Raw genomic sequence first — 26,882 nt, forward strand, 5'->3', positions numbered from 1 at the left:
TGTTTCACAAACAAGGTCACATTTACAAGTTCTATTAAATAGGAATTCTAGAAGACAAACTCAGTGTTGCCTTCCCTCTTGTTCTTATCTTAAGATATAAATTCCCCACAAAGAAAAGTCCAGATCCAGAAGTATCTGAGTCAATCTCTTTTTCTAGACATCCCTACCTCCCCAAATTCCTACCATGTAGACATACATATATTTATACCAGGCCACTCCCCCTATTATTCAGACAGCCAGCAAGACATTTTAAATGGTTAATGAAAAAGCTATTTTATTTTCCAAAGTACAAATAACATTATGATGTTATATACAGACTCAACAACCTGCACTAGCTTAAGGAGGTTGCTCTAGATATTTTACCAACCCTTTCAGCCCTGAGGTCCGTGGTACTTCATTTAGAAGACAATGACACACATGATTATCTTAAATGGAAAAGCTCTAATACAAATAATCTGCTATAAATATGAGACACTTCTGAAATGTCTCTTTCACCTCAAATGAACCAAATACACAGTCAATAAAATAAAATAAAAAAAACCTCTTGCTACAATTTAAAGGCTCAGTTCTGAAGAACACAGATTTTTAAAATAAATCTGTCCAGTCCAAAGGATAGGAGGAGGCAGAACACAGCCACGTTGGATTTTCTCAGCCAAAGCTGACACTGTACCCCGAGATAACAACATGATCTTTTTCAGTATTTATTATTAAGACACCAGCTCCACTACAGCTTAGTTTACATGTTCCTTAAAGTTTAAGGGAAGCAGGAAAAGAGACATCCTTTCAGTTCTAAGTCAATGTTAAAATCATCTTCTTCCTGTTTTTTCGTTTCCTTCTCTTCTCTTCCAAGTGACTAGTAGCTTCAGCAAAAAACATAACTTCACTCTTTGCTTCACACTCTCTCTTGAGATAATTGAGACCTGCCATATTGAAGCCAATGACATCCTAAAGAAGAACATAAGAAAGTAAATGGAATTCTTTGCTATTTAGACAATGCAGCAGGGTCTGATTATGTGTTGTCATATTTCTTTCCCCCAATAAGGATTTTTGTTGTTGTTTTAAAATTCTGTTTGTACTAATGCCAAAAGAAAATTTACCCTAAGTACAGATTTATGTCTGGTTGGTATTGTGACAAAGAGGGCCCAGCATATGGTACTTTTAGGATACATGTCTACCAACAGGCACTTACCTGGACTTGCCTGACTTTTGAAATAGTTGTTTCCTTTAGTTTCTCTATCACAGGCACAAGCATCTGGTTACTGGTGATCTGGCCAAAGTGAATTCTAAAAGGAAAAAAAAAAGTCATGCTGCAAAGAGAGAATCTAGCCCTATCATTTCCCCTAAGAAATAGTAAACAGATGATAAGTTATAAATCCAATGCACCATTATGAGGGTAAAACACAGGCTTCAACCAACCCACTAACAAAAATCACCTAAGTTTCCCATCACCTCGATATGGTGAGATGACATGCTCACATCTTTTCTCAGAAATCTACCACATGACCAGAGAGATCATGATAATGGAAAGCTCTAGAGATAGAATGAAGTCTATTAAAAACACTAACTAACATGAGGACTGGGAGTTAGCTCAGCAAGTAAGGTGCTTGCCATATAAGCACAAGGACCTGAGTTTTATCCTCGGCACCCTTGGGAAAAACTGAGCATGGTGGATCATCACTGTAATCCTAGCATCTAGACAAGACTGCTATCAGTTTGGCCAGTCCAGGCTATATGCTGGACTAAAATAAAATTCAGTCTCAAAATGGAAAATAAATAAATAAATAAATAAATAAATAAATAAATAAATAAGGCGAGCTAGGGTGGCATATATCTGTAATCCTAGCCTTTAGAATGTAGAGGCAGGCAAGTCTAAGGCCAACCTGGCCTACATACATGTTACATGGAAGGCAAGAAAATATACCGAGATCCTGTTTCAAAACAGGCAAAGTCAGGCCAGTTCTTCAAATGCTTAAGTCATTTCACCAAATGCTGTTTATCTACTTGCATGTTCCTTAGTTTCCCTTCCTATGTCCCTTCACTTCCATTTGTGTCTGCAGACACCTACAGAAATTTACTGGCTATTCTTTAAAATGTTGTCAGAACAAAGTTGATCAGCTTAAGTTCATCAGTTTAAAAGCAAAACAAACAGAGCAAACTGGTGAGTAAACAACCTAGCATCATAGACTGCATCCTGAGCTGAACTGATAGTCTTACTAAAATATGTGACTTTAAAAAGTAGGTCATTAAGATCTTTGTTTTAAAGGAAAAAACAATCACAAAAGGCAGACTCTATTTTCCTTAACAGTTCCTGATACTGAAACAGAATTATTAATCCCAAAACAATGCTAGCTTCAGCTAGCCCACAGCTGGAGCAGTCTGGTAGAACAGATAGTATTTGTAAAAACATGTTACCTGAGGAGAAAAAAGAGGCACCGACACAGAAGTTCGATATCAGTGCCTGTCTGGATGAATTCATTGAATAATTTAAGAATGTCTGGGACGTAAGAGAATGGCAGCACAAGCAGAGCCTCTTCTAGTTCACTAAGGAGGAAAAACAAACATCACATTCCTCAATAATGAATTATTTTCCATTAAAATTTTGACGTAATTCAAAGGAAGATTAAGTATCAGTGCCATTGTTCACTTCCACTCAGACACTCTGTGACTTTAGTGGTGAGTTACAGAAGCACAAGGACTTACCTGGACTTGACCCCTTTAAAGGTCTCTAACACATATGCCGAAGGCTACGAAGAAAGGACAACAGCATTAGTGAAAGTCTCACGTGTTTTCCACCAGTGTGCTCTCAGTCCATTCCACTTGAGAAAAATGATCTAATATGGCAGGGCTGTGTGGGCTTGGAGCTAGCCAGATTCAGGGTTACAATTAAGCTATCTCTTTTATTGACTGGTTCCTTGTAAGCTAAGCCTGTTTCATATCTATACAATGAAGAATTCTGATATTATTATAATGGATGAGATATGCAAGTAAAATAGCACATAATTAGCAACTCCTAGAAAAACATTTTCTCCCGATGTATCTCTTCCCTTCTTTATGATGGGTTTTGTCAACTGTTCCTCTAAAGATTTCTATCTGAGTTCATTTAAATAAACAACTCTTGAGAGGACTATGGATTCCGAACATAAGGAAGCACTAACGGAGTTAGAGCCAGGCTGGTCTAATCCAAACACTTCCTTGGGAAGCTTGTCATTAGTAGCCATTTGAGATACAAGCTGTCTTAGAGGACACCCTGTCTTTTGGAGACAAAGGACTTCCTAGGGCATCTACCCCAAAATCACAATGCGTTTTCACTCTCTTTCTTGTATCTGAAGTTAACCCTTGAACCACCAAAGGAGAAACAGGCATCGTATTCACCGAAATATTGCCATGAGCCATCAGGATGGGGTTGACAGGAAGAGGAACCTGTGAAAAAGTCAAATCATTAAAAATAGGTTTTGAGGGGGCATTAGTAATATCCTAAAACTTTGAGTTTGGGCAGTACAGTTTATCACAAAATTTGAAGCTGTTATCTTGTTTTGCAAACCCATGTAGTTACACACATTTATACCAATCACCTTGATCTGTTATTTCCTATCCTTCCTTTTTTTATACAGAAGCCTCTTTGCATCACAGTTCCCTACTTCTTGTAATACTTGAATTACATGACACTGCCTTTACCACATACCCTTATCTAAGATAAATCTGAAACGGCCTCCTTTGGGATTCTTTTCATAAAGACACCCTAGTGTGTGACTTGATGGACAAGCTCACCTCTTTCCCTGCTGCTCTACAAATGGCTCTGTGTTCTTTCATTTTTGCAGTTTCTTCTCGGTACAGCTCGATGGCCTCCATGATCCTCTCCGCCTACATTGATCAAGACATAGAAACGGGAAGGCCTGGATATTGATGGCCTCAATCGGCTTAATAAAAGACATGCCAGTTAGAGTGCACCGTAGCATTTACAGTTGTCAGTATTTGTTTTCTTATTTTTAATTTGTAAGAAAGAGACAAAATAACAGGCACTCAGATGAGGCCGTATCTGGACACAACAGAGCAGCTCCTGGGAACACCAAAGAGCCACACACTGGTCAGGTGCCAAGACCAAGGGCATCAGACACAGGTGATGATTGGTGCCTGGAGTTCATCAACTTTTGTGCCACACTGGGCTATGCGGCTGACACAGGGTAAGTTTTTTACTAAAAAGTCAGAATTCTACTACAAGACAATACAGCACTCTGCCAACTTACTGCTTTGACTGTTTCAATCGTTTTCTTCCCAGTGAAGTAATTGTCACCTTGTGTCTCCCCTGGAACCTGCCAGAAACAAGAAGAGATCCTGAACAAGATGGGTATTACTTTATAAAAATACCACAGTCACTATCTCCCACTGAGGATTGGCACAATAGTAAATCTTTTGTTTGACTCATAAGCATTATCCTGTAAATGTTTATAAAGTATCCAATTTCTCAATCTTTATTTAAATTTTTGTTCTGCTCAATAAATATTGTAATTCCTTAAAAAGTTCCATTCAAAAAAGAAAAAGCCATAATGATAAGAATCCCCATACAAACTGGTCACAGAACTAATGTTATAATTGAATAAAACATCACACAGATTCTCACACTAGCTGGTAGTGCCTCTGGCATCTATTCTCAATTTCTCTCCCATCACAAGTTCTTGAAATTATGTTAATTCCAGTATCCCAAAAGATTCACTTACTGCTGGCTGGTCTTCTTTGGCCACACTCTCCTCATACTCTGCTTCCCTTTCCTGCCAAGAGATACACTGAAGTTATAACGAGCAAATGAGTAGTAGAAGGAGCTTCTTTCAAAGCCTCATAATGCCAAGGGCGCTCATGTCAACCTAGCTTCTGGAATGGGTGGCACTGGTCTTGGATACACCTTTCATGTGACTGTGAGCACACTGGGTAGGAAAATTTCAGCATGTAAGCCATCCCTACCCGACATGAAAACAAACTCAAAGGTCTTACCATTTCTCTTTCTTCCTCAAGAATAAGAGGCTCTCTCGTTCTCTCCCAGAGTCTTAGCGATTTGTCATGAGATGCTGATACAACATAGTCTCCACTGGGGCTGACAGCCAAACACCATATTTCCTGGTGGTGCCCCTGGACAATGAGAAAGCAAACCGACCTAAGTAAATATAACTTACTCATTGTTTACTACCTGCTTATGCTAGTGGGCAAGGTAAATATTCCTACAGCAGGCAAGGGTTACCTCCAGCGTTTGGATGTGCTCAAACTTGTCTGCATCCCACTGCTTGATCTTGCGGTCCTTCCCAGCAGTGAAGAAGAGGTGAGACTTGGGCACAAACCGCAGGTACATCACACTAAGAGTGGAGAGGTAGGTGTCAGTAAGCGAGAGCCATGTTACACCAGTTAGGAATGCCTATTTTCTGGAACTTTCAATTTATCACTACCCGAGACCATCAAATAGATCTTTTCAGAAGACCACACCCACCTGTCATCGTGTGCAAAGAGAGACCTGTGGCAGTCCCCAAAGTCCAGACCCCAGATTTTCACATTTCTATCAGCAGAGCCAGTTGCTATTAGTGCTCCATCCTATGGCACAGAAACAAAAATATTTTTAATGTTTCATTAAACTAGATAATTATTAAAGGTTAACCAGTATATTTAACCTATTTCTTAAAAATATTAAAATAGGGCAAAAAATTTTTCATCTCTATCCAAAATACCCGTGCTTGGACCTCTAGAGCTTCTCAAAGCTTGGAGAATGAAAGCACGGGCTATGAACTATAACCCTTTCACAGGAGAATGCCTCAGCATAGTGCTGTGCTTAATGTCAGGTGATCTGTTTATTCAACTAAATAAGAAAAGAGGTGCCTGGAATGAGATTTGTGCAGAGAGTAGGAAAAGTAAAGAGAAAATGAAGCTGGAAAAAAACCTCCTTAGCCTTGTATCCCACATCCCCATCACTATTCCCTCATGCCTAGCTTCAAGTGGCTGTGTTACAAGAATCTCACAGGTACAGGCTTCATTAGTTTCCCTTTGGTGCAAAGTAGACACCTTGCAAATAAATATTCTCACTTGCAATCACTAGGGGGAAATGTGGTTCTGTAGACAGTATTTATACAAAGCAGAGCACCACACTGCTCAAATCCTCATTGTTATCATACAGCAAAGAGTGCCTTGGTAAAGCCAGCTATTTTAGGATGTTCTCCCAATTAGGGAATTTAGAGCAGCAATCTGCTAGGCAGTATTTGTGAAACATTAGCCTGTTTATGCTATGACTTTAATACAGACTTTTTGAAGGAAAGTATAATAAACTCCACAGAATGATACAAGTACTGTACAATCAAGAACATACCACAAATTGAGAAAAGTGTCTGGTTTAAAGAAGATAACCCACAGATGTTACTTACATGGGAGATGTCCATGCATATAACAGGCAGTTTGTGTCCATACAGTGAGAGAAAAAACTAAACATAAAGGAAGAATAGAAATCATTCATATTTGTTTACAGCTACAATCTGTAACACATGGAGCCAAATATAAATTTATAATACTAAACATATTTCTGGACTGCTTGGTAAGAGCACCTGTGTCTACTATGCAAATCCTACACATATTAGAAAAGAATACTGAAGCCCAGTAAAGGGAGTCAGGCTCCCCAAAACCTACACCTTAGAGTCTGCCCACACAGGCTCTCTGGGACAGTTCTCTCAAATGAGGTTCTCTCACCCTGAGGTCCAATGCAATCCTGAGACTTTGGGTATAGGGCCCAGTAGCCTGTATCTAGCAATACCATTAAAGCTATTAGCTATGACAAGACAGGGCTTTCTGTCTACAGGTCTTCTGAACACATGAACTAGTGCTTGTTTTAAACAAATTTGATGAACTCTGTGACACTATTAGTTTCTCTAGTACACTTAGCGTCATGGACATATTTTTAGAAATATACTATTTTTTGGGTATCATCCCAATTGTTCTTCCTTATACTGAGAATAGATTCTTTTCTACATGATATATCCTGGTGAGTTTCCCCTCCCACCAAGATCCACTTCCTTTCTGTCTCTCACCATAAAAGAACAGAAATGAAAAATGACTAAAAGAGAAACTATCACATTGGATCATTCCAAATTCTTAAGGTCACACAGAAAGACTATTCCCAGCCCATACCACTGTACCTTTAAAGTGTCAACATAGAAAATCTTCACAGTGCAGTCCAGCAAAGACACTGCCAACAGCTTTTGATTGGGAGAGTAACTGACACACAAGACATCCTCATCTAGCTGCAAGGTTCGAGTCTGCCTCACAGAAAGTCTACCCAGGCAACATCAAGGAAAAAAAAAAAAAAAAAACTAACATGAGAACTCCACAAACACACAGTTCCAAACTTGACACAGACAGACACACAAATCAACAGCTCTCTACTTCATTTTAAAGCCCACACACAATGGCCACTCACCTCTTCTGGGTACTGTTTTTATCTGTCACTAACTCAAAATCCCAGAACTTGACGGCTTTATCAGCACCACCTGTCACAAAGCCGCGCTGAAAATTAAGTGACATTTCAATTAAAAAACTAGCATAGCGCAAAAACTTTGCTAAGTACACATATCAAAATAATGTAAAACTCTTTTTATTTAATGATAAATGTCAAAAATTAATAAAGACGTACCCACCCCTACAGCTCTACTGGGGACACTGCCAGACCTCATTTGAGGATTCCAGCACAGCCTAACACTGACAGGCATGATCACTGACGTCCTAGGTAATTTCCCATTATCATCATTAAGAAAAGCTTTTAAGGAATCCTATGGAGTTTCTTTTCTCTGTCTTTTTCCTTCAACTTTACCTAAGACAGATGAATTTGCGACAAAGCAGTAAGATTAGTTTAATAAACATGTATTGCGTGAACAGTCTAGTGATCACCTCAGAAAATGATAAACTATTCCTGAAATGTCCCTGCTTCAAGCACCTATGCAATATTTTCCAAATTAAAAAAAAAGCAGTCTATTCTGCCTCATTTATAGCACACATATCCACATGCATATTATACTGTGATGACAGCTACTCTGTATTTACTTTTTCCAAATACATACTTTCAATGGATAAATGATTTCAATCATTGAGAATATTTTGATAAATGCCAAAGTAAATAAAAACAGCACAAAACCACCCAACTCGAAATGTTAGGCAGTGTCTCTATCAGGATCAGTGTGGAGTTCTCCAGGTGAAGAAGCTCTGAAAACGCAAGCACTTATTACTGAGTCACAAGGCTCATGGATTTGCTAAAGAATTTCTCTAGTCATCATTGGACTAAGGGGGACATCTTTGTGAAATCTAAAGATTAGACACAGGGGAGCTTTCTTTAATGCAACCTGGATGGAACCTTTCATAGGCAACTAAACTTGGCAGAACTAGATGATGCATTTAGAGTGCCGAAGCCCAGAGCTTTAAAGCCCATTGCAGTTACCTGATCAGGAGAAAGGGACATGGACCACAAAGCTCCATCATGGGCAGCTACTGTCTCCAAGAGATTGCCCGAGGCCAGGTCGTAAATCTGCAGATTTCCGGTCTAGGAAAGTGAACAGAGCTGTGAAGAGCACATCTACTACCTTCATGACAGATGCCTACAGAGTTTAGAAAAGCAACAACAATGTGGGTTGACTGCTCAGAAATGGATCCTCTCTAAATACTGTCTATATTCCTTGTCTAAAAACCGACTGCTGCCCTCTGAAACATCACATTAACATTGACTGCACTGCTTTTGTATACAGCTATGGAAAGTCCAATCGTGTAGTTTTTGACTCTGCTGCTTTCACTGGTTCCACAACTTCAAAGGGGAAATACCACAGCTATAGACAAATGTGAACAACTCAAATGAAAACAAACTTTCTCCCAGGCTTTAAGTGCACCACTCAAGCCTACAGTAATTGTATATGGAGATTTTCCCCACTAGTCTTGGTTTCTTCCTTCTACAATACACTGACAATGAAAACTAAAACTCTACCATGACTCCTGGCTAGACATCTGTGTATGCCACGACAATGGTATTGGCATTTAACAAGGCTCAGGCAAAAGCCTACTAACTGCATGAGCTTCTACACAGCATGGCAGACAGTGGGAGCAAGGTGAACTAAGCTCCAGGCCTGTCTTTTTCCAACTCTATGACTGCTACAGAATTCATCTCCAAGAATTTGCTTTTTATAGAACAGAGTTTGCATCGCTAGCATCTGAGAGATATCATGAGGATCACAAGAGCCGTTCAATAGCTGCTCTGCACCATCCAGGGAATGCTCATTAGCCTTACAGCAGTCCTTAAAGCAATCCACACAACACTTTCCCAACAACAAACAGAACATGGACACTAGCTGAATGATAGATGAAAAATGGGTACAATTTTCAGTTGTAATGCTGCTGTTTCTCTAACAGGACCTAAAACTCTTTATAACATTTTAAACTTCTTTCCAGGCAAGAAACAGCCACTGTGGCATGCTGGTTTCTTAATAAAATGCATGTATATTTGACACAGGATTACAGAAATAAGGATGACACATACTTGAAATCAAATACTTTCCAAAACACCCCGCAACTGAATACAGTTACAGCACTTGGAAGTTGAAACAGGAGAATCCTAAGTTTGAGGAAGCCTGGGTTACAATGAAAATCTCTATGTCAAGACACCCTATAAACCTTACTCCATTTTATTCTCACTGCTGCTGTGACCAGTCTCTGTTTATCATGCACTCCAAAGAAAGTATGGCTAACGGGGCTAAAGCAATTTTTCAAAGGCTGCAAATTTACTAAGTGCCAGAAAATTTAGATGGATCTCTGCAAGTGTAATTATTGCCATACCATACAGGGCAGCATTCTCTAAGAGGTTTGAAAGACAATCTGAATCCAAATCCACATTTACTCAAGGCTGTCCCAAACTGATGACAATCTAAGAATGAAGACCTGTTCAGTTTGGTTGTATAGTATCATGTTCTGTCAAACCTGGTTATATGTTATTATTTGCAACTAGTGTATCTTACCATCACTTAAACATAATTACATACGTTTATAAGATGCATATAATAAGGATAATCATCAAAATCTGATGGCAGTTACCTCAGTATTGACTTTAATATCCTTCTTCATAATTTGACAGATGATTTGATTTTTTTAAACAAGAAAATTTTTTTAAAACACCAAAAAGGTCAATAAACTATTATCTAACTCTAATATATGAATTACCAATATGGTCTAAAAATCCAATTGCTGAAACATCTTTTGGGATACTGAAAAGCCCCAGCTTTACCTTTGTTCCTATGACCACCTGCCTATCACCAGGAACGAAGAAGGAGCAGAGAGCATATTCACAAGGCATCGTGCGAATACACTGCAGGGTAGACCTACAAGAGACAAGGGGCACGGAGTTCACGACAAATGAACTGTTTTCCACTTAGAAGTCAGTGTTTTCAACACACTGAGCACACACAGAGACTGACATGACATAAGACAAGTCTAAGTCTTGACTCATATTCATCTTAGTAAAGAAAGAATATTATGGACCAAATTTGGATTTCTTTGAAGAAAAAAGCTACCATAAAGAAATGAGATAATGTGGGGTGATGGTGGTAGACGCCTTTAATCCCAGCACTCGGGAGGCAGAAGCAGGAGGATCTCTGTTGAGTTTGAGTTTGAAGCCGGCCTGGTCTACAGAGCAAGTGCTAGGACAGGACAGCCAGGATTACACACATTACACACAGAAACCCTGTCTCAAAAAAAAAAAAAAAAAAAAAAAAAAAGGAAAAGATATCATACAAAAGCAGAGGAAAACAAGTAGTTGGCTGGGCTCCATAGAGCCCAGGCTCCAAGACCTAGCATAAAGAGCTTCAGGTAGAAATGGTTTACCTTCACCAATATCTGAAAGTTAATTATTACTATTTTTATTTTATGTGTATGGGTATTTAGCTTGCATGTATGACTGTGTACCATATACATGTGGTGCCCTCAGAGGTCAGAAGAGTGTCAGATCTCCTGGAACTGGAGTTATAAATGATTGTGAGCTTGGACCGACTCAGTCCCCCTAAACATGGGTCTCAGTTAGAAGGCCTGGGCAGTCTAAGGGACCTCTAACAGTGGAAACAGGATGTATCCCTCGTGCACAAAAGGACTTTGGGAGGACACTCCCCATGAAGATATACTCCCTTAGCCTAGAAGCAGGAGGGAGGGCCTAGTCCCTACTCCAAACAACTTGACAGATTTTGTGAGCCCTCCTGGAAGACATCACCCTCCCTGTGGAGTGGGAGGGAGAGGGAACTGGGATCAATATGTAAAATAAGAAAAAATAATAGATAATAAAAACAAAAACAAATGGTTGTGAGCTGCCATGTGTGTACAGGGAACTGAACCAGGTCCTTTAGAAAAGAAGCCAGTGCTCTTAACGGCTGAGTTTTCACTCCAGCCCATAAATTCATTTAATAGGGCCGCTAATATTTATTCATTCAACCAATGACATACAACTCTTAGCAATGTTTTGGTCAATAACAGACCATGTACCTGTTAGTCCTGTTAAGAGTACAATGGAGTAGAAAATGGCTCAGTAAGAACACTTGTTGCTCTTCCAGAGAATCCAGGTTTCATTCCCAGCACCCACATGGCAGCTCACAACTGCCTGTAACTCAAGTTCCAGTGGATCCAATGTCCAATGCCCTCTTCAGACCTAAATGGGTACCAGGCACACACATAATATAAAGACAAGCACTCATAAAATAAAAATAAATCCTTAAAAAAGATTTTTTTTTTTCTTTGCCACCATTGTACATTTTGTGTACTGACTTTTTGAGGTGAAGTGGAGATGAAATTTATGTAAAGTACAGCACATATGATTATGTATAGTATGTAACACTGTTAACAACTTACTGACTTTTATTTTCTTTTTTTGTAGACTAGGTTGACCTTGAACTCACAGAGATCCACCTGCCTCTGCCTCCTGAGTGCTGGGATTAAAAGAATGCACCATCATGCCTGGCTTGTTACTGATTTTTATATTTAGTACAGTCTAACTATATAAAAAGTTTTCTGTAACATAGTATGCTTTGTTATATCTGCCATAGCCTTGCATACTTCCTGTTTACTACACAAGGATATAGTCAAAGCTAAGTTAGCAGAGATTAGCTAAATGAGCTAAATTAACATTCTATGAGAGAACAGAACATTCTTCTAGATGGCTCCAGTTTTTCAGCAAACTAGGAAGGAAGCAGCAGCATCAGCTTTAAAGTATTTGCATTATTTGAGGTCTGAGAGAAAAGGAAGGAGTCAAGGAGTGGAGGAAAGGAAAGAAGGACAGGAATGCATGTCAATTTCAGAGGGCGTCAGACTTGAATACAAAGGGCAGTGACTGCACTGTGCGCTTCTTCCAGCCAAATGCATCCAAAGCTCCAAATGAAGGAAAAGTTTGGTTTACTTTACCCTAAATTTTATTTCTTCATTTTATTCATGGAGAGGAGCAGGCACATATATACAGGGAAAGAAGGCAATTTGCAAGGGCCAGTTTTCACTTTCTACTATGTGGGTTCTAGGGGTCAAATTCAGGTCCTTAGTGGCAAGTAACTTTACCTGCTGAGCAGTTTCACCAGCTCCACACCAAAATCTGATATAAGCTCTATAGAATAACTGCCAAAATGCATCAATTTTTATCTTCTGACTGAACTGCATTTAGGTTCTTGAGGATAAGAGCCAATCATCCAGAGTACCAAAAACATCTCAAAGAAAACGCAATTCTACTGAACAGAGATACAGAAAGCATTACTTCACAGACCTGTTCCATATCTTAATGGAATCAGCCGCAGCTGAAAGTACAGCTATATTATCCGAGCTGAATGACAAAGTGCGCACATCGCTGCGATGGCCTCCAATGGTGATCCTGCTTGTCCTGACAGGCTGAGGGGTCGGCAAGGATGTATTGAGCGAATATAATTCCACCAGGTTGTTCTGAAGCAGGAAGACTGCCTTCAACTCCCCTTGAGGTGAATGAATCAGGTCAAAGGATCTGCATGGGAAAGTCATCATAAACATTCCAGCTACTGTCTTGGCTGATGATGTCAAAATTTTTCTAAGAAAAGCTTAGTGATGTCAATCTATAGTTTAATCATGTATATAGAATCTTAGATAGAATATTGTTCTGGGTACTGACCAGCAGTTGAACACAGGCTTTAAAATGTATTACTTTTAATTAAGTTTGTACATGTGTATACACGTGTATGTACCGCAACATGAGTGTGGGAGATAGAGGACAACTTGAGGGAGTCAGTTCCCCCTTCTCTCACATGAGCCCCAGGGACACAGACAGGCTAGCAGACATGGCAGCAAGCACCGTTCTTTACACCTGCTGAAACATCTCACAGACCCACAAGCATAGGCTTTTAAAGTAAAAAGGGAAATCTGGGCTCAGCTCTTAGTTTTGACACATATTTGGTTTCTGTGTTGTGCTGTACTGTGTGTGATTTAAAACTTTCTGGATAATACCCGTTTTTCTGAATTGGCAGCCTGAAAGAATCAATGAACATAATTTAAAAAAAAAAAAAAAAAAAATGGACACATGGGTTTGTGAGTATGACATGATACCACCTTCAAATGTAAATTCACATGTTTGCAAATACTGTATCCAGGGATACTTGGTGGCTTATTATTCTATAATATTATTCTGTAATATTTAGACACTAGGTCTTCACTTACTTGATCTTGGAAGAAGTCTTAATATTGACCACCCGATGGATCTCATCCTGCAGAGTCATTGAGACACTAGTTTCAGGGTCCTCCTCCCCACTGGCAGAGTTCAATCTAGGAAGGGAAACACCTGAAGTACCACCTATCCATTTTCCAGGAGCATCCTCAGTCTTTACCAATCTACACTCTTGCCCAGTGGAGTTAATTCTGGGGGAGCGGCCTGGCTACCAGGGTTACCCACAGAATTGATTGAGCACACTATAGCCATAAACAGACCGGGAATGCAACTGGCCCATAACATGTCCTGTAATCATTCATCATCCCAGTCACTGCACTGAAGTGATCCTGATGGATCTAGCTAACTCTAGAACTTTCTCAACCAGTTTCTAACTTGCAGTTAGTCTGTCTGAACTTGTCATGTGAGCCAGAACCCATCTCAAAACATTTGACATCAGATGATTTTAAAAATCACTTTTAAATTTGATACATCACCTATTAAAGATGTTATTTTTTGGTATGTCTGTATGTGTGGAGGCCAGACACCTATGTAGGATGTCTGTCTTCCTCAGCCATGCTCCACTGAGACAGTGTCTCTTAGAGAGCCTGGAGTCCTCTGGTTCTGCTCCTGTCTGCATCTCCCTGGCACTGGCACACATTCCCAGTGTGCCTGGCTTCAAAATCTGCAGTCTAATTCTGTGTGGGTCTTACTGCAACTCAGATATGATGGGAGATGTCATTCTGTAAATATGTTTCTCTTATTGGTTAATGAATAAAGCACTGTTGGCCAATAAAGCAAGGTAGGCAGGACTAGGAGACAAAGAGGAAAGTCAAGATGGAAGACAGAGAGAAGAACGCCAGCCCTTCTCTCGGCTAAGATAAGACCACGTGGAAATACTTAGATTAACAGAAATGGGTTAATAATTAAGACAGAGCTAGCCGATAAGAAACTAGTAACTGGCCAACAAAATGTATCTACTACAGAGTCTTTGTGTGTTATTTTGGGCTGCCGTGGAGGTGGAACCAGGCCAGCAGGGAAAAATCTACTCTTAACACAGGTATGTGTTAGGAATAAAGAAGTACGAAACAGAAATTCAAACCTGGAGGTACTGGTATCCCATAGATTATCTATTATTTAGCTCTAAAAGGCAATCAAGTAAACGTTTTCTTTAAAAGTCACAGTTTTTCTATAACGCATGGCTACCCAGATTGTTTTATTATCACTAAGTATTTTTTTAAACATACTTTGCTTTCTTTCTAGCTTTCTTCAGCTTCTTATCCATTTTCTTCTGGATTTCTGCTTTGGAAAGGACACAAAATACTTCTAGCACAGAATCAGTTCCCTAGAAAGGAAGAAGGCAGGCAATGTATGTCTAGGTCAGGCAGTTTACAATTTAGCTTAACCCCAGTAAGAAATAAACAGCAATGCTTATCTGTCTTCCTGTACTGGCTGGGCCATCATGTACAACTTGATCTCTCTGGGTTTGTTGTCTTATCTCTAAGTAGGAATATTACTCCCTACTTAGCACTCCTCTAAAGGCCAAACAGGGCATGCACCTTTTATACTGATGAGAAAAGCTAGCCTTTAATAAATTCTTAATAATAATAATAAATGTAGTTACTTTCACTCATGCTATAAACATTATTCTAGGACATTAGATACACATAGAAATATATACTAAATTTTAAATTGTGTGTGTGTGGGGGGTAGATAGGAGGGGAATGTGTTTGAGAAGTGTAGGTGCCTGCAGAGGCCAGACATGTCTGATCTGATCAGACTCCAACTTTAGGCTGGAGTCACAAGTGACTCTAAACAGTCCAACATGGACAATGGGATCCAAACCCAGGCCCTCTATAATAAGAGTGTTACCGGTGTTAACCACTAAGCTAACATCCAGACATACTGAATTATTAAATAATCAAAGGAAAAGTCCATGCTTATACTGAATTATAAAAGATTAAGTAGTGAAAAGGAACTGTCTTACTGTTCTGTAAGCCTGGTACTCACGTGGCAAGCAAGAATCCTGCCTGTCTTGTCCACAGCAAGGTTCACAACTCTATCCCTTCCTTCACGCATTATGGAGCCAGCTTTTCTGCATGAGAGGATGCGCTATAGAGGAAGCAAGAGAACGTGGAGGTTAAATGTCTGTTCTGTTAAAGCTCTGGAAACACACAAATTTAATGTACACAGGTGCCAACACACTCCCTAAAATGGTAATTGGATATGGTTATCCTTAAGTCTGTTCTTGCTCTACTAACTCAGCCCAATTGAAGAAACAAAGTGGATTACATCTTCAGACACTTCATCTGCTTCAAGGGTGCCGTCCCCTGTTTCAGGTGTGTGCTGTACTCCAGGACACTCTTTGATTTTCTTGGACTCTGGTTCTTCTGGGTCATCAATCTATTTTAGAAAGATCGAAGAATAAAAGTTAAAATGTCTCAGGGATGACATTTAACCCCAATGACCTAGAAGCCTCTCAGAACAACTTACATCTTGCCTAGTGACCTCCGATAAACTTTTTCAATGTCAGGACAAGTTTCAGAATTTATTAGAAACTGGCATTATATATAACAAAATATTACTCATTATACTATCTCCACTGACTTTCCATAGTATGAGGACTAAATATGAGTAGATAATAGTGTAAAAACTAATGGCTCAATTCTTCCTTAACTCCAAAATTTGCTTTTTGTAGTAAAAAAGATATTTTAGAGAAAAAGACTGCTACTGGTATTGCCGCTGGTAGAGGCAGTGTAAGGTGTGTTACAGTTGCTCCTTAAACATATACTGGATCTAAGGCTACACACTAATTCCAACTAAACCTAAAGTTTAAAATACCACCCACCCCACACACAAATGAATTCAGAATGACTGTAATCACTCTCCTGAGAATATGCATCCTACACAGATTGTTGTTTGGAGAGAAAGTCCTCTAAAGTCCACCCACACATGTCCAAAGGTCCAGGAATACTAGGCTAAGATGCCAAAAGCTAAACAACACTATTACCAGAAGCTCTAAGCCTAAATCTTTTTCCAGCTCAAATAAACTACAGCAGTGAGTGCACAATGAGGAAGTCTTTGTTTAGAAGTGTCAGGTCATCAATGGAAGAACTCATTCTATTACATCTGATTCTATGTCAATGAGATGATCAACTGAAAACATACAACTGGCCATGATCTATCTGATCACATTAATTACCTCTTGCAGATAGGCGATGTCCCACGCTCTCAGCTCACTGTCTGCAGCCCCAGTGATTAGTCGCTTTTCTTCTGAAACCAGAACCAAGCCCCACACCTAAGAATACAAAACAGTGTCAACATTTTGTCATAGCATCATTCTTAATACTTCAAGTAGCATAATGAAGCATTGAAAAGATTATAGTCACTATAAAAAATGTAATAAGGTGATTCTTTCAAAACCCACTAACTGAAGCACTTTTCCAGTCGGGGAATGGCCTGTGGTGAAAGTGCTCACGGGGTACTAAGAAGTTCTCTACTTTTGTACTGTTCTGTTTAGATAAAAGCTCCTTATCACAAATCCTAAGCACAATCAAATTACAGGTCTCGTAAGTAAAAGGTGCCTTAGTAATGTCTACTTCATAATTATCAGCCTAATATCCAAGCATCTCTCACTAGCATCCAAAAATTAAATAGCGGAGATGCAGCAACACTGTTGCCAGTTCATTTCCATAGAACACTCCTTCCACTTCATTATTACAAATACGCTCTTGAAAACCTGACTTTAAAGGAAGGCAAAGATACTTAAAATAGTCTCTGAGCTTGGCTGAATAAATCTCATTCAGGTAAACATAAAACTACCCTTTTACTGTATGTATGCTACTGAGAAAGTTACTGTACCCATAATATCTTTAAACATCTCTACAGTTGTTGCTATTCTTGGTTGTCAACATCTGGAATTACCTAAACTGTAAATTACTGACCATACTTGTTGATTTTTTTTTTACTAAATCATTTAAAGAGGAAAGACCCACTTCTAATCTGGATCTTTGAAGTGGGAAGATTAACACCTTTAATTCATGTCTTTTGAGGTGGTAAAATGCACATTTAATCTGGCCACACCCTCTGCTGACAGCCTATATAAAGGACATGGAAGCTTGTTCTCTGCCTGCTTGCTCTCATTCAAGACCAGAAAGGCTACATCTTTCCAATAGCTGGCACTGCTTCTTCCCAGCCAACCTCACTATCTCTCAAGATAGCACACAGATCAGTATGAGCAGTAAAAAGAGCCAGGAAAGGCGAGAGAAACCATCTTTTGCTTTCTGCTTTGTCATGCTTTTCTGGAGCCAATGACCCAACACGTACCTCAGTTCGGTGGCCGACCATTGTTTTGAAGCAATGTTGGTTATCAAGGTCCCACCACTTTACCATAGTGTCTTTCCCACTAAAAGGAAAAACCGGGAAAAGAATCTTACTAGGAAGAAGGATTAAACTAACAGGGATGTGAGCAACTCATTTGTTGTTTTAGAATAATACAGCAGTAATGCTGGAAACTATTCTGACTGTCCTGATAAGCCAAGAATTCCAGCTCTCCATGTGGCTGCTCTTCTATGAAAACAGGAGCTTACCTCCTACACACACAAGTAGCTGAGCTACAGAATACACATAACCCATCTGCCTTCCTCCCACCTCTTCACTTTACAGCAGACACTCTGTTTAACACGGAAACATCTGAGCCCTTCAGCTCCCTTGTGGTCCAAACCATCAGCTCCTAGGCACTGACAACACCTCCTCTGGGTGGTCTCTAATGTTTGACTCCTAAGCCACATCTGCCAAAACCTGACCTTCTCCTCAAACCTGCATTATTCAGTAGCTTCTCAGATGGTCTTTTTGCCCACTGCTGGTTTCTCATCCAACAACACTGAAGTAACTCATTTTTCAAGTTTAGCAATTTAATGCTCTTCACATATCATTCTCAAAGCCTGTTTGTTTCCCCCTCGCCAATAGGAGGCTAATCTCCACTGGGACATGGCCTGGGGCTCTTCAACTCTTCCTGAGCCACTACAATATTTCTTGTAATTACTACCTGACAAACCTTATGATCTTAGTCTTTCTTGAGTGAACTCCTGGCAGACAGTGGTTATATATTTGGCTTAGCCATATGAATCTGATAATATTCGATCATGTTTGATATAACAAAAACAAAATTTTCAAATGGTTCAACCTAACAGATGTTGATTATGCCTATGGCACACATTTTTCCTCAAAAGGCAGGCTGAACTAAACACACAGCTTAGCGTTCTGCTTCCCTGATTTCTAGGGATCCAGACGATAAACACCCACTCGACAGGAGGGTCAGAAAATTTCAAAATGCTGCAACTCACTACAAAACTCTAGCATTTGAGAGGCAGAAAGGGGGAAGTTGGCAGCCTAAGAGGAAGCACACCAACATACAAGCAAGCCACAGCAGGAACAAGCCACAAGGCAACTCCTCTTCAAAACTTTACCTTGTAACTAGCAGATTCCTTTCTCGTAAGAAGACAGCTTGTGTGATGGCATCCTTGTGTCCCTTTAGACGGTAGAGGCCATTTTCATTGATCACATCCCAAATAATAACATCTGTATCCTTGAGGGATCAAGTAACATGTAAGAAAAAAAGCACTCTTCTTATCACAAAAGGCCAAATATTACTAACAATGGGACTCAGTCACCACAAAGGCAATATACCATCCAGCACAAATTAGAAAGCAGGTTAGGCAGTAGCCTACCCTTTCATCCAGGAGAAATGAGCAGACTTTGCTTTACACTGCTCTAGTTGTATATGCATGAGATCCCGGGCTATTTTCATACTTAAAAACAGAGATCTCGAGGTATGGCTGGAGGTCCCTGTAATCCCAGCAACGTGGGAGGAAAGCTAGACAGTCCAGTGAGACCCCACATCAAAAACACAAATTAAAATAAAGAGAAAAACAGAGTTCATGTTTTTTTATTTAATGCATTTTGATAGTTAAATCTGCTCTTACTTTGATTTCTATTATCACAATATAAATTTTATATGTAAGGATCATTTCCAATTTTCTGTTACTATAAATATGCAAAACTGAAAATTCACATGCATAAATCTTTGTACATTTATCTTGGTACACATAAGTACCATAGTTTGATGTTTTTGGTGAAAAGATAGTTATTTTTACAGTTTAGAGTCATATCATTAAAATAGCCCTTAGACTGCATCTATCTATAGAGCTACCAAAGATCTGTATGAGGAGACCAGCTTCCCATCTTTACACTCTGGGTATTACCACATTTCTGAAAATGACTGCCAATTTCCTCCCTTCAGTGAAGAACGCTTGGTCTTCATACCCACTTTAATTTGTTTTCCTGAACACTAATATTTTTGTTTCTTCCAGATGGGGTCTTAACCACCCCAGGCTGGCCTTGATTTCATTTTGTAGCTGAGGGTAACCCTTAACTTCTGATCTTTATCCTATATCTCCCAAGTGTTAGGTTTACAGGCATATGACAAGTTTATATAGTACTAGGGACCAGAGCCAAGGATTCCTATATGCTAGGCAAGGATTCTACCATCTGGGCCATGTCTCCACCACTAACGCTATTTTTTTCATGGCCTGTGGTGAATAATGACCACTTTCATTGCTTTAAAACTGTTCACTTATATCTTCTATGTCAGTGTTATCTCTTACATGCTGTATTTTATATCTTCTTTTACTACAAGTCTAGTAGGTAGATAGTCTGTTATTAAACACTTCCCCCTTTCTTTTTATACTTTTTAAAATGTAAAAAAATTAATGTCTTAAATTTATATTTCAAATCTACCAATCTTTTCTTCTGTTTTTATTTTTTGAGAATTTCATATACTATATTTTAATAATATTCTCCCCTCGACCTTCCCAGCCACCCAAGGTCATATTCTTTTTCCCTCCTTAAAACAACAAAAACAACAAGCATAGTCTTGTAGTGAGACATTCACTTTTTCTGCTTCTGTGGCACTGACCACGCCCATTGGGGAGTGGAGCCAGGGGCAGAAGTGACCTGTGGAACTAGGTCTCAGGAGGATCCTGGGAGTGCTCTTTTGCTGCCAGGATGCAAAGAGGAGAGCATCCATGGAACCTGATGGTGCTCATCTGTCTAGGTTGTAAGTCATTTCTCCCTGAATAAACATCTATTCGGCCTACTTGTTTATCCTGATCCTTATTAAACCAAAGTAGAGTCTGATTTGTGCTGGTCAACTACCCTAGCATGTGACCTGCCTGAAGTATGGCTGATATACTCAGTGTTATTACATTGAAGAAAACTGATTTCCCTCTCCCAGAAGCTATCAATTGCAAATAGCTCACCTTCCCTTCTCCTATACTAGGAAAACAATGTTTTTTCTTTGTGAGACAGTCTCAACTGTGTATCCCTGGAGGCCATAGCCTAACTGACTGACTGGCTTCGAACTCACAAATACAGGTGCCCATCTCTTAACTGTGAGGATTAAAAATATGCACCAACATGCCTGGCTCTAGCTCATTAACTTTTAAAAACATAGGAATATTAAGTTTACACAATTCATTGGCAAATTATTACTTATCTTCCTTGTTTTATAGTCTGGGGTGGCTCCTCCACAATATAAGTTTCCAGAGTACCTTTGTCTTACGCTTTTATCACGTAACAGGAAATAAGTAGAATACTTCCTCCTCATGCATACACATCTTCCTCACTGTTTCTACCTACCGTATACTAGCTTGGACAATGAGAATCCAGTTTCATATAACAATACATGTGAATAACCTACTTCCATGCAAGTGTGAGAAAACAACCCTGGACACCTGTCTCTGAGGCTCACCTTGGACCCAGAAGCCAGTCTGCCTCCGAGCTGATCGTACTTTAAGCTGGTGATAGCTGCTTTGTGTCCATTGAAGGTTATGTTTCCTTCACCACTGAGTAGGCTGAAGATTCGGATTGATCCATCCTCATAGCCAACAGCCAGATGTAGCCCATCTGGGGAAGGACACAAGCAAGTGACTTCATGTTTAAGTCCTTGAAGGATAAGGATCTGAAATCATAAAAATCAAAACCAATGCAGAAGAGTGAGGCATGTATCAAGACATCAAAGTGGGAATGATTTCAGTAATACAGTAAGTACCAATAATTTATAGTCACTGACACACAATGATAAAATCCTACAAGCAAAGACAATGACATCCTCAAAGGTAATCATTTCCTCTCAAGCTTGACATTGGTATACACATGCAAATTATCCAGGCAATGAAAATAAGTTACCAAATTTTCCTCTTAGTGAATTTTGGTAAAGGGCTATAAATCCATCCTTGTTTTAACACCTCATGGCACTACAGTACTAGCGGTTTCATCCCAAGAGGCTCTGGGTACCAACAAGTATCTATCTATCTATCTATCTATCTATCTATCTATCTATCTATCATCTATCTGTCTGTCTATCTATCTATCATCTATATGTCTGTCTATCTATCCATCTATCTTGGGAGTCACATAGTAAATAGGGATGAATCAAATTATCTCTATGTGCTTAGCAAAAAGGAATACCTTCAGTCAGGTCAAAGCAGAACTCTGCAACTACTGGATCTTATTGGCATATATAACAAAAGGACACTCCACTGACACAGCAGAGTAACACTCCTTTTAAAATCCTAATACTTTACAACTGGCTGTGTGTACAAGCAGAACTTGAAAAGTAGAATCTGTACACAAAAGTAAAAGTGAATAAGAGCTAAAACTAATGACCTATGTATACTAACACAAACATCTAAGAAGCAAGTTTGGCTGTGATTTTCAGAACACAGCTGAATTTGGTGCTAGCTGTCTAGAAGCAAAGGGACATGATCTCTTGAGGGCTCATACAGAAATTAATGCAGGTAGGCTAGACAGGGCTCTTCTACTCCAAAATTAATGTCAACTTACTCATTTCTGACTCACCTTCTCGCCCTTTCTCAAGTCCCAGATAAAAACGTGTTCACAGGCAGGTACTGCCACATAGCGTCCTTTCTCTCCACGAAGTGTCACAAAAACAATATTACCTTTTTGGCTGCCAATCAAGCCAAAGACAGCACTAGCCACATATCGGAGATACTGTTTGGTAAGCCCCATGTTAGGATGTCTGAAGCCACCGGGAAGGCAATCTGTGTATAGAAACAAAATTTAGGTTTTGGAGTACACTGGCTCTGGGAGGCTAACAAACACAAACTATTTTCTATGTGGTCAAAAGCATATAACCTGGCTCATGGTATATTATTTGCTACACAAGCATGGTCCCCAGCACCCACAAAAAAAGCTAGGCACAGAGCAATGTGCATATGATCCCAGCACTCAGAAGGTGGAGATAAACAGATCCTTGGAGCCTAGGGTCAGTCTAGAAGAATCCATGAACTCCAAGTTGAGAGAGACCCTCTGTGAAACAGAGGGAACCCTGAATGAATGTGTCCAGTTAACATAAGCACAGCCATGTCAAGGACTTATCTGCCTCAGACACATGAGAATGGCAACACCTTCCTCTGGTCCAAGCGGGAATGTTTATAGTGTTCTAGAAAATGTCCACTGTAGCTTTCTTGCCCCATATTTACAGCTTGAAGACTGCTCCTCTAGAGACTGCTCTTTCTGAAATTAGATAAACCTGTCTCCTTTTTAGGCTGCAAATAACCCTGTCTCCTTCTTTAACTGTATGTAATAACCCCCTCCTTCCTGTTTAACTTAATGTAACAAACACATTGAACTTCTGGAGTGTTATAGCTTCTCCATCCAAGAGTCCAGACCACCTGATCTCAGGTTTTCTGTATGTGTGTCCATGTGTCCGTCTTTCTTCATCCCGTTTCCCCCCCAGTCAGGGTTCTAGGGCCCAAGCCATACAAGGACTGGGCACCATGTCTCAAGAAATAAGAAAGACACTCCATATAAACCTCTTAGTTTATACACACACACACACACCCTCCTCCACATACACACACTTATATGAACATGTGCATATGCAAATCTAACAACATGCAACTTGTAAGTTCTTTAGTTTTACTTACTCTGAGTAAATCACTGACCTTACTCAATATATAAGCCCTCATGCCTCGAGTATTAAACTGTTTACACTGACACAATCACCTCAAGAATATCTAACATAAAAGCTTCATGGCAGCCATACAATTCTCTTTTTGCCCTGCCTGTCAACCACTACCAAAGTTCTGGTAATGAAATTGTTAGCTGAGACTAGATGGTTTCGCCACTGATTACTGTAAACCTGGCTCCATTCCACCCACCGTGGAAATCTAAATTAAGCCAAAAAAGATGAAGGGAAGGGTTAAGAATGCAGTGTGGCTTGCCTAGCACACTAGAGTCCAGGGTTCAAATGCCAGTGCTAAAAAAGCCTTGTGTGGTGGTGCACAGATTTAATCTCAGCACTGGGCAGACACAGGGGCTCAGAAATTCAGGGTCACCCTCAGATACATAAGGAGTCCAGGGCCAGCTTGGGCTACATAATGACCCTGTCATCCATCTCATAAAAGAAACAAAACAAAAACTCAATTCTTCTGCAATTATTTTTACTCCTCCAACTTAACTGAAGTTGCTCATCAGACAGCCTTCTTCAGGATTTCCAGTACACCATGTTGAATGATGCTCGGGGACTCCCATATCTTTATTTCTAGTTTTGTCCAGATCCATGAATAGAGTGCCAAGCACTTATAGGACATCCCTTCTTGAACATTTTACATGACTACCTTACCTCCTAAACCCCTCATATTAGTTTGCTTTAAAACACACGGTCTCCCCAACTATCAGGGTTTAAAACTTTTCAGTAACCCTTGATTCATTAAAAAAAAAAAAAAAAAAATCAGTCCAAGATACAGTAAATGATTTATTGTGCATAACACATGCAGCTCTTTAACTGCATCAAGTAACTACATTAGTAAAAGCAAAACACTAGAAAAGTGCTAGTACATTGCAAACATGTACACAAAACTTCTCTTCGATAATAGAAGAGGCAATTTTAAATCTCCATTTTACACACAAGGATGACTAACGGAGATGCTGAACAACTACTTCAAAATCAACCGGAAAGCACCAAAGCCAGGCTCCAATGTAGCCAATCTAACTTCAAATTTTCTGCTTTTAATCGCCACGTTAAACTCGTCTCTCCTATGTCTGCCATCTCCTTTGACTGTTTACCTGAATAGTATCCGTTTTTCTCTTCGCAGCACTTTCATTCCAAGCTTGTCTTTACTGAGTTGCTGCATTGCTTTTCCACCTAGCACTTCCACTGCCGTGCTTTTCATTCGCAGTTACACTATCTCTCAAACTTAGCGTTTTCAATGCACTGCTCCCACCCAAGGGCTTTAAAGGGCTAAGCCGTTTGCCAAATGCAGGGGCCCGCGGGGACCCAGTTACTTTAGCCAGCTGCTTATTTCTCAAATAACTTCTCTTGCTTCCCTTCCTCCTACCTGGTCATTCTCAAATTATCCCTTCGCCTACTCTTCTAAGTTTCTATTGCACATCACCTCCCAGAAAGCCTCAGGAAAGTCGGGTAGTTCCGGTGGCCTCGCACCCGCCGGCCCGGGAGCAGCCGTGCGGCCTCCGGGTTGTGTGGTGCAAACGGCCGCGGAAACAGGACTACCCCCGGCTTTCCTGGCTCCCACAGCACGGAGTACTGCGCCGCATCGGTCCATCCAGAGAACCATAGAGAGGGAAGGAACCGCGCCCCGCAATCTGCAAGCCTCCAGCAACACTCACCTCTGCCTCCACGAGGCTCCGGGAGCCAGCACCGCCCACGGGACCTTCCCCTTCCGGTCCGGTTGGGCGTTTCTTCCGCCCGGCGTTCCCATTACCTTCTCTGGCGGAAGTGACGACAGAGCGCTGTGATTGGGCGGCGTGGGCAAGAGGAAGCGGGTACCTTTGCTGTCAGAAAGCTGAAGCTAGTCATCCCGGCCTCTGGAGATCCACTCCCTTCAGCCTCCGCTTCTGGCAGCCTTGTGTGCAGATGTCACCTGCCCGCTTTCTGCAACGGAGCTGAGCTGCCGGCCGCCGCCCGGATGGGCCCGCCCGAGCGCGGTGAGAGGCGGGCAAAGCGGGGAGGGGAGGGCGGCACGGCCGGGTGCGGCGGCTGGGAGGAATCAGGCTGGCGTGTCGGGTCGGCCCGGGCTTTGAGGCTCGCCCCCAGGGCAGGTTTGGGTGTGGAGCCCTGAGGCGCTCGTCTCGGGATGCTGGGACGCGCTCTGTGGCGGGCAGCCCTGCGGGTGACACCTCAAGTCAAGTCTAGTCCTCCTTGTATGTAGAGTAGATTGCTCCCGCTGTGGGCAGACGCTGAGCCTAGGATGCTGAGTTGTCCGGGGACCCTGCAGTCCCTGGAGTGACATTGGCCTGGCTTTGTGTTTCCGCTCTTAGGCCATTTGAGAGGGAAGTGACCCCGGGCTGGCCTGTCCTTGATTGCAGACTGAGACTGAGCCTCTGTTAACAAGAGGGAATTTGCTTTTCTGTCTTTCACTTCTGCCCTCTTCTATCCTCGGACCGTCTACAAGTTTTTTAATGAGTTCCGATGTCTGTATAGAACTGAAGCAGGGATATAACTATGAAAAGAAGTAACTCCTGCAGCCAGCCTAGAAATTACACAGGTGTAGTTGACAGGTAGATTTGTCTTCCTGCTTAGTTTTTAGGAGTTGTTTACCAGGTATAGTTATTTTTTTTTTCATAGTTTAGAAAATGTTCAGCTCATCTATATTTTAAAAAAATTTGTTTTAGTGGAGACACATACGACGTCGTTGTAGCAGCCAGCATAGGTGTTTTAAAACAAGAATACATTTGTTGTGAGTTGGATGAATGAGAAAGCAAGAAATTGTGTCAATAGATTTATTTCAAGCAGGGGTGAACATTTGAATAGGTGTGTATATTCCTTACCTCTTATAGATGCTGTGCATTATTTTGTTAGAGGTGGAAAAATGTATACTTTGGTGGTAAAGTAGTTTAGAATCTTTCAGGCCAGTCCAACCTATAGACATTGCCAATTGATATTGTCATCTTTAATCATGGGATCAAAACCAGGCTTGATTCATAATTTTAATCCCAGCAATCAGAAGGCAGCCTAGTCTAGATATGGAGCACTAAGACAGCACATTTCCCCACTTCGAGACAAGTTCTCACTATGTATCCCTGAATGTTCTGCAACTATGTAGACCCTACTGTCCTTGAATTCACAGAGCCTCTGCCTCTGTGCTGAGAT

General features: G+C 40.6%; 3 protein-coding genes across 6 annotated transcripts in view; 2 read left to right on the forward strand and 1 right to left on the reverse strand.

Moving 5' to 3' along the window:
* Spag17 (sperm associated antigen 17) overlaps window positions 1-4,251 on the forward strand; it is a 211,951-nt gene extending 207,700 nt beyond the window's left edge. Inside the window, exon 49 of the mRNA XM_051199526.1 lies at window positions 3,819-4,251. The gene's annotated coding sequence lies outside the window, so the exon portion shown is untranslated. The remainder of the gene's footprint in view (window positions 1-3,818) is intronic.
* Window positions 257-25,483, reverse strand: Wdr3 (WD repeat domain 3). 2 transcript variants are annotated; one of them, XM_051199525.1, is made up of 27 exons: window positions 25,400-25,483; window positions 22,607-22,809; window positions 21,498-21,707; window positions 19,156-19,274; window positions 18,014-18,092; window positions 16,890-16,985; window positions 15,980-16,090; window positions 15,698-15,799; window positions 14,935-15,032; window positions 13,702-13,806; window positions 12,785-13,015; window positions 10,280-10,373; window positions 8,453-8,554; window positions 7,442-7,527; window positions 7,161-7,296; window positions 6,396-6,452; window positions 5,474-5,574; window positions 5,231-5,342; window positions 4,987-5,121; window positions 4,716-4,766; window positions 4,245-4,310; window positions 3,769-3,861; window positions 3,373-3,420; window positions 2,701-2,744; window positions 2,413-2,541; window positions 1,190-1,283; window positions 257-945 (listed from the first exon to the last, which is right to left on the reverse strand). In XM_051199525.1, exons 2-27 carry the CDS (start codon window positions 22,775-22,777, stop codon window positions 790-792), a joined length of 2,826 nt encoding a protein of 941 aa, XP_051055482.1. In that variant the 5' UTR covers window positions 22,778-22,809; window positions 25,400-25,483; the 3' UTR covers window positions 257-789. The 2 variants fall into 2 exon arrangements, with proteins under 2 accessions (XP_051055482.1, XP_051055481.1); XM_051199524.1 differs by lacking the exon at window positions 25,400-25,483 and adding an exon at window positions 25,168-25,285.
* A 56-nt stretch (window positions 25,484-25,539) lies between these two features.
* Window positions 25,540-26,882, forward strand: part of Gdap2 (ganglioside induced differentiation associated protein 2) — a 50,150-nt gene continuing 48,807 nt past the window's right edge. Inside the window, exon 1 of one of the 3 annotated variants that reach the window (XM_051198761.1) lies at window positions 25,540-25,717. The gene's annotated coding sequence lies outside the window, so the exon portion shown is untranslated. The remainder of the gene's footprint in view (window positions 25,718-26,882) is intronic. The other 2 variants (XM_051198760.1, XM_051198759.1) reach the window with 2 other exon arrangements.

Source organism: Phodopus roborovskii, unplaced genomic scaffold, assembly GCF_943737965.1.
Source record: "Phodopus roborovskii unplaced genomic scaffold, PHOROB, whole genome shotgun sequence".
NCBI classification, from domain to species: Eukaryota; Metazoa; Chordata; class Mammalia; order Rodentia; family Cricetidae; genus Phodopus; species Phodopus roborovskii.